Here is a 19814-nt window from a genome sequence, read left to right as displayed (position 1 = left end):
TGTGAAAATCCCCAAGTCGCCACACTCCGACGCTTGTTCGGGTACAGTGAGGGAGAATTCAAAATGTCCAATTCACCTAACAAACATGTCTTCCGGAGCGCCCGGAGGAAACCCACGCAGACACGAGGCAAACTCCGCACAGACAGTGACCCAAGCCGACAATCGAACCTGGGTCTCTGCCTCAGCTCATCTGATGCTGAAACTGCCATCCATGCCTTTGTTGCCTCCTATATTTGACTATTCCAATGCTCTCCTGACTAGCCTCCCATTTTGCACTCTATATAAACTTTAACTCACCCAAATTCTGTTTCCCTACCCTAACTCGCACCATCTTGTTCATTTATCACCCCTGTGCTTACTGACCTGAATTGCCCCTTGATCGAAGATGGCTAATTTTAAAGTCCTGATCCATTTATTTAAAATCCTTTCATATACCCTTGCCTCTCCCCATCGCTGCTGCCTCCTTCAGCCCTACAACACCTTGAGATCTTGATGCTCTTCCAATTCTGGCCTTTTGAGCATCCCCAATTTTAATCACTCCGCCATCGGAGGCTGTGCTATTGGCTGCCTCGGTCTTACACTTTTGGGATTCCATCTCTAAATGTCTCGCAACTGCCTCTCCTTTAAGACACTCATTATATCCTAATTTTTTGATAAAGCTTTTGGTTGTACATCCTAATATCTCATTATGTAGCTCAATATCAATTTTTTTTCTGATCGTTCCTGTGAAGCATCTTGAGACATTGTTACTACATTAAGGTATGATTTAAACACAAAATATTTTTACTGGTCAAAGTAAATGAGCATATGCTTAATATATTTAAAGAAATGTTCAGTGTATAGAAAAGAAAGCTAATACAACTTCAAATAAGTGCTGCTGAAGGGCTAGTTTAAATGGTTATAGAGTAATAGATGGATGAAGTAAGAACAAATTCAAAGGATATATGCAGCAGAGCAGTATGTTTCATGCAAAGATGGAGCTGAAAATATAACAATATTTCATATATACTTCCTAAGCTAGGCAGCGTGATGTCATTACTGTGCGTCTTGCCCCAGTAACTAGCTCTGAAATCATGCTGCAGTATGTTCGTAATTCAGACTAACCTCTGTCCCTAGGTGCTTGTCTTCTCCGAGTCTCTCGTCCCCACAGTGCGAAAGGCCCTCTGTGACCCTCTTGAAGAAGTCCGAGAGGCCGCATCCAAGACATTTGAGCAACTTCACTCAACAATTGGATACCAGGCCTTGGATGATATTCTACCATTCCTGTTGGAACAGCTTGTGAGTGTTTGGAGGAGGGGAGGTTATCATGCAGACAAGTTTTCCCTTTTATATTTTATAACTCAAACTCAAATCCAGACCACCAGGCCCCCGTCCCACCCCAACTCATTTTAACAGCAAGGAGGCGGGGGGAAGAAGCATAATGAGGTTGTAAGCTTCACCTTTAACTTATTTTACATATTGAACATTGGCTGACTGGTTTTCCCAGGCCTTGAGTGTCTCTCTTGCACTCCTCGAAAAGTTTTTCTGATTGACCCCTTAAGTTGCCTGGTGTCAGATTTTGTTTAACAATGCTGTGATGCACCTTGGAAAGTTTTACACTGTTAAAGGTGCGATATAAATCCAAGTTGTTGTGTGTATGTGTTGGTTGGATCAGTAACTGGTATATCCATTGCAGAAAAATGAGGAAATGGCAGAATTTGCTCTGGATGGATTGAAGCAAGTGATGGGAGTAAAGAGTCGTGTTGTTCTTCCCTACCTAGTCCCAAAGGTATGTAACCAGCACATAAGCACAAAACAAAATCTGGATATTCAACAAGACTGCTGCCCCCAGAGCACATTCTGTACTGCTCTGCATTCAGCCTTCAAGCGAATGAAATTACTAGAAGGAACATTCTGTTTCAGGACCTTGAATAAATAGCATTCCTTGAATAAGGATTGAGAATACTTGCTCCTTCATCAGTGACTGATATAGAGCAATTTTGAGCATTGACTCATTACTATTAAACCACATAGCTTTGTCACAGTGTACTGTGAAAGAGCATATCATTTTTTTAATTTATACATTTGGAAGTACCAATTTTTTTTTCCAATTAAGGGGCAATTTAGCCAATCCACCTACCCTGTACATCTTTGGGTTGTGGAGGTGAGAACCATGCAAACACTGGGAAAATGTGCAAACTCCACACAGACAGTGGTCCGGGATCGAACCCGGGTCCTCAGCGCCATGAGGCAGCAGTGCTAACCACTGCGTCACCATGTCGCCCCCTGAAAGAGCATTTTGGATAGAAGCCCTGCCCTCAGTGCCTAATGTTACTAACCATCTCATCTTGGAACACCAAGTTCAAGCAGAAGACAGCCAGCACTTTACCATTATTGGCTGGAGACAACCATACCGAGGAGATTGTGATTATAAACGTTACCACCACCCAACTTTCCCAAGTGATGAGTGGTCTAGATGTAAGCGACACCTTAAGAGAACAGTGCAAGGTTATGGCTATATCGATGTCAGCTTGTTCATTTGTACAATACGTCTTAATCCCAGATAACAAGACTGTGCCTGCAGTAAGAAAACTCCAGTAAGAGGCTTCAGTGGCCTCCTGTTTGAAGAATAAATAATTATTCCCACTGATTTTTGGTTTTGAATGGTTCCACTGGTGTGTAGGCAATAATGTTAATACCAGAGAGGGAGAAAGGTATAACTAAAGGTTTTTTGTAGTTTTCAAAAGCAAAATGCAGATTGCAGAGCAAGTTTACGACAGAACACATTGTAATGAGTCTTCCCTAAAAGAAATTGGCTGAGTGACAGGAAACATTAGTAGTGATGAACAGTTGGAAGAAGGTATATGGTGAGTTCTCCCAGAGGTCGATGTTAGGACCCATGCCCTTCCTGAGATATGTTAATGACCTAAACTTTGGTGCAGAGGGCACAATTTCAACATTTGTGGATGACACAAAACTTGGAAACATTGTGAACCATGATGAGGATAGTGTAGAACTTCAAAAGGATATAGACAAGTTAGTGGAATGGGCACACAGGTGGCAGATTAAATTTAATGCAGAGAAGTGTGAAGTGATTCATTTGGTAGGAAGAACCCAGAGAAACAGTATAAATTATAGGGTACAATTCTAAATGGAATGCAAGAACAGAGGGACTTAGGGATATAAGTACAGGGGGATATCCGTGAAGGTGGCAGGACAGTTTGAGAGAGTGGTTAATAAAGCATAACGCATTATAAATAGAGGCACAGTGTACAAAAGCAAGGAAATTATGATAAACTTTTATAAATGCAGGCCTCAAATGGAGTATTGAATCATAGAATTTACATTTGAGAAGGAAGCCGTTCAGCCCATCAATCCTTTGCCGGCCCTTGAAAGCGCACCCTACCTACGCCCACGCCTCCACCCTATCCCAGTAACCCCACCTAATCTTTTTGGACACTAAGGGCAAGTTATCATGGCCAGTCCACCTAACCTGCACCTCTTTGGACTGTGGGAGGAAACCGGAACACCCGGAGGAAACCCACGCAGACATGGGGAGAAAGTGCAAACTCCACACAGACAGTCACCCGAGGCTAGAATTGAACCCGGGTGCCTGGAGCTCAGAGATAGTAGTGCTAACTAGTGTGCCTCCCAATTGCGTCCAGTTCAGTGCACTACATTTTAGGAAAGATGTGAAGGGTGCAAAAATAAATCATGAGAATGATTCCAGGGATGAGGGGCTTCAGGAGGTTGGAGAAGTTCAGGCTGTTTTCATTGGAGAAAAGGATGGAAGGAGGTTTGTTGGAGATATTTAAAATCATGAGGGATATGGACAGAGTAGATTGGGATAAACTGTTTCCATCGGTGGAAGGATCAAGAACCAGAGAGCACAGATTTAAGGTAATTGGAAAAAGAATCAAATGTGAAAAGAGGAGAAACTTTTTACATAGCAAGTGGTTAAGATCTGGAATGCAGTGCCGGAGAGCCTGGTGGGAGGCAGACTGACCTGACATTCAAAAGGGAATTGGATCATCTGTGAAAGAAAAATTTGCAGCGTGTCGGGGAAAGGCAGGGCAGTGGGTCGAAGCGCATTGCTGTTACAGAGAGTCTCCATGGATATGCCAAGTCTCCTCCTGTGTAACCATTCTTACGATTCTACATACCCGGTCCCACCCAAAGGTAGGGTGAAACTTCTCTAGCTAATATAAACATGGTGTGTCATTTGTGTGTTTCTAGTACCTAACAGTACATACAGAGGTCATTAGGTTTGGGAGCTTACACAACAAAATGGGTGTCCTCCTTCATTCTCCCCCTCTCTTTCTTACTCTCTGCAGCTTATAGCACCACCAGTAAACACCAGGGTGCTAGCTTTCCTGTCTTCCGTGGCAGGTGATGCGTTGACACGCCACCTCAATGTGATCCTGCCTGCTGTGATGACTGCACTGAAGAACAAAATGGGAACCAGTGAAGAGCAAGAGGTGAGAGTTTGCAGTGAAGATATCTCAAATGATGCAATTTTGTGCCACTGCCAATGAATTACAAGCCCATGGCTTGTTTCCACAGAGCACACAATTCTCTATGTTTACATAGAATTTACAGTGCAGAAGGAGGCCATTCGGCCCATGGAGTCTGCACCGGCTCTTGGAAAGAGCACCCTACCCCCTACCCAAGGTCAACACCTCCACCCTATCCCCATAACTCAGTAACCCCACCCAACACTAAGGGCAATTTATCGTGGCCAATCCACCTAACCCGCACATCTTTGGACTGTGGGAGGAAACCGGAGCACCCGGAGGAAACCCACGCACACATGGGGAGGATGTGCAGACTCCGCACAGACAGTGACCCAAGCCGGAATCGAACCTGGGACCCTGGAGCTGTGATGCGATTGTGCTATTCACAATGCTACCGTGCTGCCATGTTCTGGGGCATTACATTCTTAAATAATCCAGATACATAGCAGGGTTATCTTTAAGATTCTTATGTAGGTCCATGTCAATTGCCCACATAAAGGTTTAAAAGTTGCATTGATTAAACAAAGATTTAACCAGTAGAGCCACGTTTCAACAAACATTAATGTCATAATAATAATAATTGCTTATTGTCGCAAGTAGGTTTCAATGAAGTTAATGTGAAAAGTCACATTCTCTTATTGAATTTAATTTTAAAGTTGCCCCACGATAGCAGTTGACTATTATACATGGCCATCCTTTACCTTCAGCGTCTATAACAGCGCTCAACTGTCTTTCCCTAATAAGATGTTTTCCTTTTCTGTAGGAGCTGGCTAACTGTCACACAGTGATTCTGTCTGTTGGGGATGAGGTTGGTCAAAGGGTCATCCTGGAGGATCTGCTGGAGGCAACAAGAAATCCAGATGTTGGGATGCGCAAAGCCGCAGCAACAATCATCAATGTATACTGCTCGAAGACCAAGGTTGACTATTTTGCCCATGTCAGAAACCTGATGTCCGGCTTGATCAGATTGCTCAATGACACAGACGAAACTGTGCTGAATGAGAGTTGGGATGCTCTGAATGCAATAACCAAGGTACTAACTGTTTAGATGGGATGGTAAGGTGCCCTGTCCTGAGCTGCTTAAATTGCTTCAGCTTTATGATAGGTATCAGTGACCAGAAGGAATTAACCTTCTGCCCCTGGTGCAATCAGTTTCCACTGCTGGAGCAACTGGATCTTTTGGTGGAGTGGTTCACCATAAAGAGAAACCTCACTTCAAATTTATAAACTTTACTGAAGATCTTTGGCATGTTAATTGATATATTTTTAAAACCATATTGATAAGTTTTATGTTTTTTTCCCTCCATCAGAAGTTGGATGCTGGAAGCCAGTTATCACTTGTGGATGATCTGCACAGAGATATCCGTGCAGCAGCTGCGGAGGCCAAGGGGGATCATTTGCTGGGTTTCTGCATTCCCAAGAAGGTAAGAGAATCCATCACTGGTGGTAAATTAATGCATCCCATAATCGTAAATATATTGAGAGAGAATTTATGTAACACCTTTCACAATCTCAGGACATCCAAAAAATTGCTTTATATTCCGTGAACTACTTTTGTAATGTAGGAAACGCAGTTTGCACTCAGCAAGTTCGCAAAAGCAATGTGGCCATGAGCAAATTAACTGTTTCAGTGAGGTTGATTGAGGGATAAGCAATAGCACTCCCCTCCTGTTCTTCAAAATTACCTCAGAATAGCTTTGTCTACCTGGGAGGACAGGCAAGTCCCCTGTTTAACATTTCATCTGAAAACCAACACCTCCATAAGAGTCATAGAAAATAGAAGCAGAAGGATGCCATTCAGCCCTTAGAACCTGCTCCGCCATTCATTATGACCATGGCTGATCATTAAGTTCAATATCCTGATTTCCCCCCTCCAATATCCCTTGATCCCTTTAGCCCCAAGAGCTATATCTAATTCCTTCTTGAAATTACACAATATTTTGGCCTCAACTACTTTCTGTGGTAATGAATTCCACAGATTCACCACTCTCTGGATGAAGAAATTTCTCCTCACTGGAAGCCCCCACCATCAGAAACGTTTTTTCTGAATCTACCCTGTCTAATCCTGGTTTCTATGAGATCCCCTCTCGCTCTTCTAAGATCCAATATAATCCTAACAGATTTAGTCTCTCCTCACATGACAGTCCCACCATCCCAGGAATCAGCCTGGTAAACCTTCGCTGCCCACCCTCCATAGCAAGAACATCCTTCCTCCGATAAGGACACAAAAACTACACACAATACTCCAGGTATGGCCTCACCAATATCTATACAATTATAATAAAACATCTCTATTCCTATACGCAAATCCTCTCGTTATGAAGGCCCATATACCATTTGCCTCCTTTACTGCCTGCTGTACCTGCATACTTACTTTCAGCGACAGATGCACAAGGACACCAAGGTCTCGCTGAGTATCCATCTCTCTCAATTTACACCCATTCAGATAATAATCTGCCTTCCTATTTTTGCTACCAAAGCAGATAACCTCACATGCCTGATATTTAGAGCGCGTGTCTGAGGAGTGGGCCGTGAACCCATAATCCTCTAACCCATGAATTGGAAATGGGATGTGCTCGGTTAACTTTACATGTGCAGTGGCAAATTCTCCCAGAATAGCTAGTACAAATGAAAAAATTGCTTTTAAATATATTTATGATGGCGCGCTGGAGGGTAGCTAAAAACTGCAGATCATGGGCGACACAACTGAAAGCTGCGCAGGGCTAAATTTTGGGACTTGCAAAAATGGAGATAAGTGGGGAAATTGTGAGCTCCTGCATCTATATTTTAAATTGACGGGGCAGAATTCGCAAATAACTGCGGCCCAGAAATTTATTTGCCGATTGATTAGTAAAGTCACCAATGTCCCAGATAATGATGGGCTGCTTTCCCTTTTGACGGGAGAGCTGACTGGTGATGTTTTAACCTGAGGGTCACCACACCTCAGACGAGGGGCAAGGTTGAGAAGGCGGGGCCTTGATGAATAACCTCAGCCAGTAACGGGAATTGAACTGTTGGCCTCGCTTTGCATCACGAACCAGCTGACCGGCCACTGTGCTCAACCGCTGGATTAGTATCTACAAATGAAGCAGCTTACTTGACTATAAAGAATGACATAAAGTGGAGAGAAGACAGTTTGGCGATGAGACCTGGGGGATCATGAGTCATATCACTGATTTTCTTCCCAGTGAATTAAACCTTGGCATTCAAACATGTTCTATTATAACTCTGGTTCTCACAGCACAATGACAGAATGCTCTGTTTTAAACCTAACGTTTAATTAACAAGAGAAATATTCGGATGTGTAAAATTTACTAATTTAACCAAAATAAAGAATTTGAGTACACCCTCGTAATATTAACGTAGAAACCATATCAGAACTTGGTGCCTGGAATCAGTGTAGTGTTTTGTTTCAGGGCGTTACATCGATCCTACCTGTTCTGAGAGAGGGTGTGCTGACGGGCAACCCTGAACAGAAGGAAGAGGCTGCCAAGGCCCTGGGGCTTGTTATCAAACTAACTTCTGCAGAGGCGCTGAGGCCATCTGTGGTGAACATCACTGGACCTCTGATCCGTATCCTAGGCGACCGGTTCAGCTGGAACGTGAAAGTGGCTCTCCTGGACACCCTCAGTTTACTGCTCGGCAAGGTAAGAACAGAGTTCCCGATTAAAATCCTAGTTGTGTGCAATATGCTTTCCCAGTCACCACTTAGTCCGTTACGCGAAGAGAGGATGTGTTTTTAGAGAACTAGAAGCTGTTACAGAATGTTATTTTTGAACCTTTTATGTGGGCAATAACAAGATAGTCTAAACATGGACTGGACCAGAAAGGTTGATATTTGGTTAATACTTGAGAGAGAATAATTGTTTGGAATATCATGTTGCTCACTAAAATGTATTTGCATTAAATAATTGAGCTTTACTGACAAAATATCACTAGATTCCACAACAACGGAAATAAGTCTTCAATTTTTTTTAAACAGACTCTTAAGTATGCTACATGGAGTAGCATATTTAATCAATACGAGTGACCATGATAGAAGTCAACAAATGCAGCAGCACATTTTGTTTTGTCACTTGCTGTTCTCAGGCCCATTCTAACTTTTTATCTTGTATGTCCAACTTTCCCTTCCAATTTTCTGGGAGTGGAGGAGCCACAGCTCCATCTTGGCACTGTGCAATCCTTCAGGCTCATTACATTCCCTTCCCATTCCATTTCCCATACCTTGTTAGTATGCAACCACAACTACCCTGTGAAACAAATGAACAGATTTTAACATTAGATCTTTGCAGAAACGCCTATATGTACAGTGCAGTGATACAAATTCCCTGGTGTGCTTAGCGGTACACGCTGACCATTCATCTTTTTCGTGTGTCTTGCATTTCTCCCTCATTTTGTTCTCTTGCTCCTCTTAGGAGCCAGATTAGTAGCTATGGTAGCCCTGCATCTCTTCATGGAACAGAAAGATATGAGGACAAATAATTCTCACCCTCCCTCAGGCTTTATCAATCTTCTGAAATCTGAAAATTGAATGACCAACTCTGATGCTGTGACCTGTGTTCTGTATGATCACTGTGAAGTCCCTTTTTGCTTCTGATCTCATTTGCTGGATATTTCATTTTACACCCACCCATTAGTAATGCCTCCTTTGTTCAACATTAGAAGGCGTTACAGTTGATGATTTCAGAGAGGATGGACATAATTGTTCCCTATGAAATACAGAAAACTTACAGCACAGAAGGAGGCCATTTGGCCCATCACACCCATGCCAGCCAAAACAGTTTCCACTTTCCAGCTCCTGACCTGTAGTCGTATAGGTTACAACATTTCAAGTGCCCATCTAAGTATTTTTAAATGCAAAGAGGGTATTCTCAGCCAACCTTTCAGGAAGTGAGTTCCAGATCCCCCCCACCATCTGGTGAAAAGGTAGAATTAAAAAAAATGTAACCTCCAGATTTGCTGGTGCCTTCTATCCTCTGTCTTTTTCCCACAGACACATTTCACATATAGAGAAAACCATTGTGCATTTTGGTAACCCAGAAGCCTATCATCTCTGTTCAGTAATTTTGACGTACATTGTATTCATCTTTGGGGTTAGTCGAGCCATGCTACCTTTCATTGATGATTGAAGATGCATTCTTACTTCCACTTGTGTAGTATTGAAACATTGTAAAGTTTTTTTGAAGGGTATATACGTCGTAGTCAAATGGATTTTTGCTAGCTGAAGTATATCTTCCAGCTTTCATTTAATTGCCATGTTTCTTTGTTTTCTGATGAATAGGTGGGGATTGCTCTGAAGCCCTTCCTCCCACAATTGCAAACGACGTTCACAAAAGCCCTGTCTGACACAAATCGTTCTGTTCGCCTGAAAGCAGCAGAGGCTCTTGGGAACCTGATAGTTATCCACACGAAGGTGGATCCGCTGTTTACTGAACTCCTGAATCTAGTGCGAAGCGCAGACGATTCTAGTGTGAGGTATGTGTCATGTGAGGTTATGTGCCACAAATTAGAGGGAGAGATGATTTCTTCAGGAACCTTGTTTGCATTAGTCATCATGGGGTAATTGGATTCTTCCTCAAACATTTCAAGTTGCTCAGTGAATAGCCATGTGTCTAAAAAGGTGGGGAACAACAATGATATTCCTTTTTCGGAGTCTGGTGCTACACAAGGTTAGCAGAAATGCATAGGACTGTACACGAACACCAATCTGCACCATGAAAAGAGGAGTATTAAAGTGGTGGAAAGCAAGAAGCTGGAAAATAAATCCAAATTTGTAATTGCTCAATACAAGATATATAGATCCAATAAGAATGAGAGAAGAGCACTTGTATAATATTATGGTGCAAAATTCTTAAGGCTGCTGTTTGGTTAGATGAGTCTACTTATTTGTATGAGGTTGTGTACAAGAATGAGGAAGAGCATACCTCTGCTGTACCTATACCATACCTCACCTGTCATATACGAGCCTTTTCACAAGAGATATTAACTGTTTTCTTGTGACAAAACGTTGGAACAGTTGGCATCCTCTTTATCGAGGGTTTATATACCTTCCCGATTTTTGAAGGAAAGTGTTAGCAAAGTTTTTTTTTTTTAAATTTAATCCACATCTGTACAACTTTTATTTCTGGTTTCAGAGAGACTCTACTTCAGGCATTACGTTTTGTCATTCAGGGGGCTGGTGCCAAAGTTGATGGAACAATCCGGAAAAACACCACTACTATGTTGTTAGGAATGTTGGGACATGATGAGGTATGGGCGCAGTCGGATCACTCATTAATGTGTAATAAATAAGCCGAGTCATTTACTCCAATGTGGAAGTTACACTTCCTGAGACAGTGTTTTTAAATTTACTGTACCAATGCACAAAGTGGACAGGGCAATCCTTAATCCATCTCATTGCTTGCTCCAAAAAACAATTGAAGTTCAAATTGAAGCCAATTCATGGCCTCCACAGGAGAGCCATACAAGATCCAGGTTGACAACAAATGGCATTGCATCTCATCTTGGGCTTGATCTGACGCTTGATCTTAGCCAAAAGGCCAAGAAGCGATCCTGAGACAGTTTTCTAAAATTGTGACGTGGAGAGTAAATCATATTATGTAGGACATGAAATGTGACGATCACAATCTATTGGTGCAGACTGAGCTAGCAACAACTGATAGTTATCAAATATTTCGTATTGTTCCTAACGCAGTACAGTAATGGCTGTCTCTTCCTCTCAGGATGCCACTCGCATGGCCTCAGCTGGGTGTTTAGGAGAGCTGTGTGCATATTTGCCAGATGATGAACTCAGTATTATTCTAAAAAGTCACCTTTTGGGTAAGTAATAAGCAACATGACAGCAGTGCTGGCAATTTGAGGTTGTCGACTTTGGTAGGTGGGGCAGAGTACTTGAAATGAAAATGAAATGAAAATGAAAATCGCTTATTGTGACAAGTAGGCTTCAAATTAAGTTACTGTGAAAAGCCCATAGTCGCCATATTCGGGCGCTTGTTCGGGGAGGCTGGTACGGGAACATTCTTCTGAGAATGTTAAGTGATCAGAAAGTGTTGGTGTACAAAGTGACCTTGGTGCCCTCGTCATTAAGTCACTGAAAGGTGCAGCAAGCAATTAGGAAGGCTAATGGTACGTAAGCCTTTATCACAAGAGGATTTGGGTGCAGGAGCACCAATTCTTGCTTTAATTGTATAGAGTCTTGGTTAAACCACACCCGGAATACTGTGTGTAGTTTTGGTCCCCTTCCTTAAGGAAGGATATTATTGCCAGAGAAGGAGTTCAGCGAATGTTCACTAGACTTGTTCTGGAGATGAAAGGACTGTCTTATGAAGAAAGATTGGGGAAACGGCTTGTGTTCACTAGAGTTTTGAAGAATGAGAGGTGATCTCTTTGAAATCTACAAAATACTTAAAGGGATAGACGAGGTAGATGTAATAATGTCATGAGGTTGTGAAAGGCTTTATATAAATGCAAGTCTTTACATTTAGGATCTGCTCAAATTCTACTGGAGTCCAAGGGCAGAGCAGTGACTTAAAGATACCCCAGACAACTCTTTTAAAAGTTAAAATAAGCAAAATACTGTAGATGCTGGAATCTGAAACCGGAACAGATGATGCAAAACGCAACAGGTCTGGCAGCATCTGTAGGGAGAGAAGATAGAATTAATGTTTCGAGTCATCAGAACTAAAGAAAGGGAGAATGTGATGTATATTAAACAGCAGCTGTGAGAGATTGCAACAAGATGTAGCAAGTATGAGAACCAAAGACAGATGGCCTGGTGTGGGAGGGAGAAGGGGTGGCTGAAGGGGAGGGGTTATTGCATTGAGACAATAAATGTACGGGATATTTTAAGATTTGATTCCTGCTGCTTTCTTACAGCAGAAATCTTTAATGTTGTCCTCGGACAATTAAAATTAATGTTTGTTTCCTCCATACAATTTTCATTTTCACACACTTTTTCTATCAAAAGCTAAAACCTGTAAAATAACTTTTCCGATTCAGCATTTAACATTGGGATCAATTTATATGTCCCAGCTGAATATTTTGATGGTACCAGGAAACCAGTGTTCCTGGAGATCACAAAAGCATTATTCAAATGAACTGTCTTCAGGCTTGAGAGAAAATGTCATGGATCTTGTGTCTCTTTATCATTGTGGATCATACCGCTGTGTTCTTTCTTAGATAATCACTGAGAACCTGAATTTCATCGTTAATTATAGTTATTGTCTTCCACCAACAAGACAATGGTTGATATAGGAAAAATAGTTGTGTGGTTATTTTTAAAGAGCCTGCATCACAGATAATAGCTATTTTCCTATCTATATATGTTTTTCCAAGCACATGTTACGTCAGCAATTTGACCAGCAGAGCAGTTACAAGTCTTTCTTTCCACAGCTGATGTATCGGGTATTGACTGGATGGTGAGACATGGGCGGAGTGTGGCGCTCTCGGTCGCAATGAAAGCGGCTCCCAGCAGGCTTTGCACACCTGAATACAATACTAGCGTGCTGGACATCATTGTTGCCAGTGCCACAGCAGACCGGGTAAGCTGTATTCATTTTCCTTTTGTTGGTTAAATCCTCATGGACCTCAGTGGGGTCATCCTACAACCTTCTCGAGTGGGAAGAAAACCTGAATTTATCATTTGTTATCCCTCATGAATCTACGCATTGCTTTAATCCCTTTTTATTGGGTGCTGAAATCTGTACACTATTCCAATTGCAACCTGTCTATTACAATTCAACATTGACTTTTTGCCCTTTATTCCATTTCTCTAGGTGTAAAATCAAGGACTCAAACCTGCCTTTAAGGATCCTCTCTCTTTGCAAGCCACTTTTTAATGACTTGTGTACCTGAACACTCACTCGCTTTATTCTCCTGCATCTACCCATCCTTCATTCTCTCTCAGTTCTCAGAAAATTTTATATCCCCTGATTGATTTCATCAGGATTCAAGTCCAAATCATTTCCATAAGTAGTGACTAACTGTGGCCTTCCAAAGATTCCAGAGTCCCACTCATCCTTTCCATTCTTTATTTTTTCGATTGCTTCCTTCCAACATTCACTACTATTCTGTATGATTCCCTGTTCCATTATCTCCCCCATAGTCTCGTTTATGGGGTATCTGCTCACAAGCATTTTGAAAATCCGTATGAACTACATCCATTGTGTTTTCTGAATCCATCTGTCAAAGATTTCTATAAGATTGTTCAATCACTATCTTTCTTCCAGTTACCGATGCTGGCTGACTCTAATTAGCATGTGTTTCTCCAAATGCTTGGTAATTTCATCCAACATTAGTTTACCAGCAACTGAACTCAAATTAACTGATCTGTACCTTCCAATTTATTAACATCACTTTTTAAAAAGAGGGATGTCACATTTGCCTGAAATTTTCTTTGCGTACAATTTTGACATTATAGTCTGGGCTTATGCTATTTCTTCACGAGTTTTTGCTCAATAACTTTGGATATAAACTGTCAGATTTCTCAATCTTTAACTTCTTTAGCACTGTTTCTCTTTGAGGAATAATCACATGAAGTCTACCTCTTGTGGTTCTGCAGTAACAACAACTTCTATTTGTATAACTCCGTTAATGTATTAAAACATGCTACACTTCATAGGAGCACAATGACCAGTGTGAACTGTAATGAGGCATTACCTCAATCTACCCTAAGTTTGCCTTCAATCCTTTGGGGTTCTATGCCTACGTTAACTGTCTGATAGAGTATTGATTTATTCATATATAGGGGCTAGTTGAATGCATATAGCTAAAAGGGTGCTAAATATTAAACGTTTTTTTCATACAGTTAGCATTCTAAATTTCCCTTTATAAAATTTCCTATATTACATTTATTCCCTGTTGGCACTAAGTTTCAAATTTTATTGAGTCTCCCCGTCTGGCCTTTGATGTACTTGAGTTTTTTTGATGCACTCCAATTTGTACCTTTCCCGGTTCCTGTTTAAATACTTCCCATTGGGGCGGCACAGTGGCGCAGTGGTTAGCACTGCTGCCTACGGTGCTGAGGACTTGGGTTCGATCCCGGCCCCAGGTCACTGTCTGTGTGGAGTTTGCACATTTTCCCCATGTCTGCGTGGGTTTCACCCCACAACCCAAAGATGTGCAGGCTAGGTGGATCGGCCATGCTAAATTGCCCCTTAATTGGAAAAATATAATTGGCTTCTCCAAATTTATTTTAGAAAAGAAAAATAAATAAATACTTCCCATTGTTGGACCAAATGTATCCTTCCAGTTTCACCTGGACAAGGTTTCGTCCTCATCTTAAAATATTTTTTCCAGTTGATGTTTACTTCTTTCCCTCTCCTTGGGCTGGGCCATCATTTTCCCTTGAATGCTCCAATACCTTTTGGGAACCGCCTTACTTCATTATCCCAGAACAAGGCTCCCTCGTTGTTGAAAACGCAACATATTGACTGAGGGTGCTGTAGAATGCAACAAAGAGAGACACAGGAATGCATGGTAGGAAAAATGAACTCCGGTTTAGAATAGAATAGAATAGAACAGTACAGCACAGAACAGGCCCTTCGGCCCTCGATGTTGTGCCGAGCAATGATCACCCTACTTAAACCCACGTAACCCGTATACCCGTAACCCAACAATCCCCCCATTAACCTTACACTACGGGCAATTTAGCATGGCCAATCCACCTAACCCGCACATCTTTGGACTGTGGGAGGAAACCGGAGCACCCGGAGGAAACCCACGCACACACAGGGAGGACGTGCAGACTCCACACAGACAGTGACCCAGCCGGGAATCGAACCTGGGACCCTGGAGCTGTGAAGCATTGATGCTAACCACCATGCTACCGTGAGGCTACCGTGAGGTTTATTTAGCTGCACAACTAATTCTCCTCGCCCCAAAGGGTCACCCTCCCTGACCTGCACCCAAGTCGAGATTTTTTTATACAATGAGAGTCCCGCTTGTTAAGGGGAAGCCCTGCCCCATTTTACTGGGGGAGTTCATACTTCATGGCGGTTACAGGGAATCAGATGCTGCATAGTCCCTGACCTTCGAGGGGGTCATGACAGGTGACATTCTGAGAGCTTTGCAAAAAAGAAATCTCTCCAGTAACATTGCACTTTCTCTATCCCAGTCTAGTTTTGAATTATTAAACTCTTTAATGCATGCCCTCCCTCATTTGTCAAAGTAGTTCATTCCCTATTTCCTATCTGCTCTTTGCACCGAAAACATACTTCCAGATGCTGTTCTTCAGCTCCATCTTATTTACATTATTTTGGTGCAGTGATTCCATGCTGATTTATACCCTGAACTATTTACTTCCCAATCCTGACCCAGCTGCAGTCAGACTTCAGATGTTGTAATTGTCGTGATTTTTTTTTGTTTCCTGCAGTGATTCTGGTTCCCCAATTGCATATTCTGAAGATTCCTGTACACCTAAATTTAGATTATTTTGTTTGCAGTTTCTCTCTTTTGCCTTTGATCTGATTTTTTTTGTCAAACTATGTTGCTCTGGTTTAACCCTTCTAAAAATTTTCTCCACCCTATGTCCTACACACCTGAAGTTTGCTTTCCTTTCCAAGCAGTTCCACTGTTAATATCAGTTTTTCTTTCCCCTACCAAATTAGTTTAAACCCTTCCTCACAGCTTTCGTTTGCAATAGTAACAACTTGTATTTACATAGTGCCTTTGGTATAATAACACATCCTAAGGCACTTCACAGGTGTATTTTAAAATAAATGATGGCACAGAGCCACATACGTCATAATTAGGCAGATGACCTAAAGCTTGATCAAAGAGCTTACTTTTAAGGGATGCTATTAAGGAAGAATGTGAGGCGGAGAGGTTTAGGGAGAGAATTCCAGACTTCAGGGCTGAAGTGACTGACGGTAAACCGCGAATGATGAAGCGATTAAAATTGGGGCTAAAAAAGAGGCTGGAGTTAGAGGAGCGTAAATATCTTGGGGAGCTGCAGGAAATCGCAGATTGGGAGGGACAAGACCAAGAAGGGATTAGAAATTGATGATGAGAATTTTTTAATCGAGATGTTGCTTGACTGGAGGTCAGTGAGCACAGGCGTGATGGGTGAACAGGTGCAAGTTAGAACATGAGCAGCAGAGTTCTGGATGATCCCAAGTTTACAGATAGAATGTAAAAGCCAGTGTTAGAATAGTCAAGGGGTGATAAAGGCACGGACAGGGGTCTCCAAAGCAGATGATCTGAGGCAAGATCACAGTTGGAGTTAATCTTCCCAGTTCTGTTCTGGTGTATGCCACCTTCCTGACCGTTCTTACACTGGGTGGCACGAGGCGACCATAGAAAAGCTTTTAAAGTCCTATTAGTCTATGGCCTGATTCCCGGAAAGAAGACAGAGTTTCCAAATTGTGCCTTTCATGTCCTTGGGATGGCCTAAAATATATTTTTTTGAAATTTACTCTTACAGGAGCCAGTTGGCATGCAGCAAGGCTCCACAAACAGCAAATCTGACAAATGACTAGTTAATTCTATCACCTGATTAAAGGAGGAATGGTGGGAAGAGCACTAGGGGAGCTCCAGGCTCTGCAGATAGTCCCATGTGATGTTTTATATCCTCCAAATGGGCATCTTGTAGGCGGCATCTCTGACCATGCAGCAGTTTTTCAACCCTGTACTGAGTGTATTAATACCCATGGTGCACCTTGAACCTATAATCTCCTCTGAAAGGCTCAAGTCTAGTTTTTTTTACAATGTCATTGATCCTGACATAACCCAAGATGACCAACTGATTCCCTCTCGAGTGTTTCTGCTGTTTTGCCACTTACCCTGAGAAACATCCCATGGCTCTGCACTCAAATTTGTAGTTGTAAATCAACAACAGTTTGCACCTTTGTTGTAGCAAAATATCCCAAAGATTTTCACAGGAGCATGATCAGACAAAAATTGGCACTAAGCCAAAAGAAACTTTGGAAAAGGTGACTTGAAAGCTTGCCAGTGGAGATACGTTATAAAGATTGTCTTGAAGGAGACGTGAAAGGCGGACAAATTTAGGGACGGTATTCCAGAGCCTTGGCTGAAGACGAGGCCACCAATGATGGGTGGAAGGAAATGTGGAATGAAGAAGAAGCAAGAGTTGTAAGAATGTAGAGTTCTCAGTGGATTGTCCATATGTAGGACATTACAGAAATAGGGAGGGACAAGGTAATAAAGCAATTTGATCACCGGGATGAGAATTTTCAGATGGAGTGCATGATGTGGTCCAGCCTGATCCTGATCCAGCCTGATTTAGTGATGCATCACTAAATATTCAAATCCATATCCATTGGTGGGAGAGAAAGAGTAAATTACTAAGAGGATTACCAGGGCATGCAGTGACGGTATCTTCTCCTTATAGAATTTTCCACGATCTTTATGCACTTTGGCAACATATTTTTCATGGGAGCAATATTGCTTGTGGCTGCCTCCAAATTGGAAACATCTGCTGAGAAAATGTCCTCAGGTCTGCGCTTGATTTACGTTCCCCATCTCACCCTAATCTGTCCGCTGTCACTCTGTCTACCTGTGGAATGACCACCTCTTGCAACATGCCCTCCAGAAACCCTCCACCCTGTATGTGACTAATTCCTATCCTTCCACAAGCTTGAGTGACTACAGCTGAAAATGCTTATGCAAGTGTAAGTATTCCAAGACTTGCACATCCAGAAACATACAAGTCAGGGTACAGCTGGCCTGCCATTTTAACCCTCCTAATGTTGGATGTATGCCGTAGAGTATTACATTTAAACATATAAATAGTTCAAAAATCTAAGTAGTGTGTCTTGAACTAATTAGAACATAACCTTGAGTGCGTGTCCTGTTTTTAAAAAAAAAAAGTTTAGGCTCTATTCAGCTCAATATTGTCACTGCTTCAATCCCACAATGGCAGTTAAATTTTAAACCTAGTGATTGAGAACCACAACTCCTCTCTGATAACTGATTACTCAATACCACTGCATCCCAATATTGCATGACTTCTTTTTTTTGACGTGTGTTTCTGACAAAGCGGAAAGATATATCCTGACAACTCGTCGTTTGGAAGATATTCCTGGCCAGTAGTGTTGCATATCCAGGCCTGCCTTTGCTACTTTGGAGTATGTGGCATCAGTCAATTTGGAAGCAGACTGAACATCTTAATTTTGTGTGAGTTAATGCACACTGGCCTACATATAGTCCGACAGATTCACTTATGATCTGGCTAGTTTTATGCGGTCCTCTAATGTGGGGGCCAAGCAAACTCTTGAGAGAAGACTGGAAATCAATTGTTAAACTGCTTTATTTTACAGTTGGGTACCAATCACTGGTTTGCTCATACGCATGGAACTTCCTAATAGAAAAGAAAATGTAACATTACCCCATGTCTTACTTGAGTTAAGGTGGCTTCTGTCTATCCTTTTGAATTTCTTACCTCTTGTCTCAGTAAAGTTTTCACCAGGGAGGGATGGGTTAGATGCTTGATGGGCTGCTGCTCTTCATTCACAGTTTTCTCTCTCATTCTGTCAAGCCTGACCAAATTCACAGCCTCTCCTGTTTCAAAACAACTCCCTGCCTGAGTCTTTTTGCATTCTCTAGATGTTCACAACTCGGAAAGGAGATCAGTGACTTCCACGAGTGTGAGGTGTTGCTTACTTTCAAAGACAGGTTAATGAAGTGTTTTCTTAAAGTAATTCATTGCATGAAGCTTTTGAGGATTTGGGCGAATATGATAAGGAGCTACAGACATGCACATTTTTTAAAAATATATTCTTTCTGCACATTTCAATACACTGTGGTAAGCACCCAGGTTTAATAACCCTATTACTGGATAGGCAGTAATACTTTTTTGAAAGGTTGCTAGTCTGGTTTCGATAGGAACTTCTAATTGCAAAAAAATAATATTCATCGTTTCACTGGCTTGCAAATGAAATGTCACCTCTTTTTGTACTGTAGATTCCCATCACTACAAGTGGAATCCGGGCCATGGGTTTCCTGATGAAACACCAAGTACAGGCCGAGGGTGGGGCAGTATCTCCAAAACTTATCACATTGCTGGTGAAGGTAAGGCCAAACAGACCCAGTCGGATAGAATATTACTGTGCAGGATTACTGTAATGATTGGACTTAGCAGGAGCAATTTCACATGAACTGGAATGGGAACAAGCAAGTAGCAAAGTAGGGCAGCACGGTAGCATTATGGATAGCACAATTGCTTCACATCTCCAGGGTCCTAGGTTCGATTCCAGCTTGGGTCACTGTCTGTGCGGAGTCTGCACATCCTCCCCGTGTGTGCGGGGTTTCCTCCGGGTGCTCAGGTTTCCTCCCACAGTCCAAAGATGTGCAAGTTAGGTGGAT

General features: G+C 42.1%; 1 protein-coding gene and 1 long non-coding RNA gene across 2 annotated transcripts in view; both read left to right on the top strand.

The window, feature by feature from the left end:
- The window catches only part of gcn1 (GCN1 activator of EIF2AK4), a 175491-nt gene that overhangs the window by 147075 nt on the left and 8602 nt on the right, over window positions 1–19814 (top strand). The window contains exons 46-56 of the mRNA XM_038793220.1: window positions 1117–1278; window positions 1676–1768; window positions 4314–4457; window positions 5257–5526; window positions 5804–5917; window positions 7910–8140; window positions 9775–9968; window positions 10628–10742; window positions 11216–11312; window positions 12885–13033; window positions 19413–19520. Coding sequence (XP_038649148.1) covers window positions 1117–1278; window positions 1676–1768; window positions 4314–4457; window positions 5257–5526; window positions 5804–5917; window positions 7910–8140; window positions 9775–9968; window positions 10628–10742; window positions 11216–11312; window positions 12885–13033; window positions 19413–19520 — 1677 coding nt within the window. The remainder of the gene's footprint in view (window positions 1–1116; window positions 1279–1675; window positions 1769–4313; window positions 4458–5256; window positions 5527–5803; window positions 5918–7909; window positions 8141–9774; window positions 9969–10627; window positions 10743–11215; window positions 11313–12884; window positions 13034–19412; window positions 19521–19814) is intronic.
- On the top strand, window positions 14674–19355 carry LOC119963871. The gene is made up of 2 exons (XR_005460188.1): window positions 14674–14988; window positions 15337–19355. It is a non-coding gene; the product is annotated as an uncharacterized LOC119963871 (long non-coding RNA).

The sequence above is a fragment of the Scyliorhinus canicula genome, chromosome 1 (assembly GCF_902713615.1).
Source record: "Scyliorhinus canicula chromosome 1, sScyCan1.1, whole genome shotgun sequence".
In the NCBI taxonomy this organism is placed as follows: Eukaryota; Metazoa; Chordata; class Chondrichthyes; order Carcharhiniformes; family Scyliorhinidae; genus Scyliorhinus; species Scyliorhinus canicula.
Note: the sequence above shows the minus strand (reverse complement) of the source record. Positions and strands in the feature narration are given on the sequence as shown.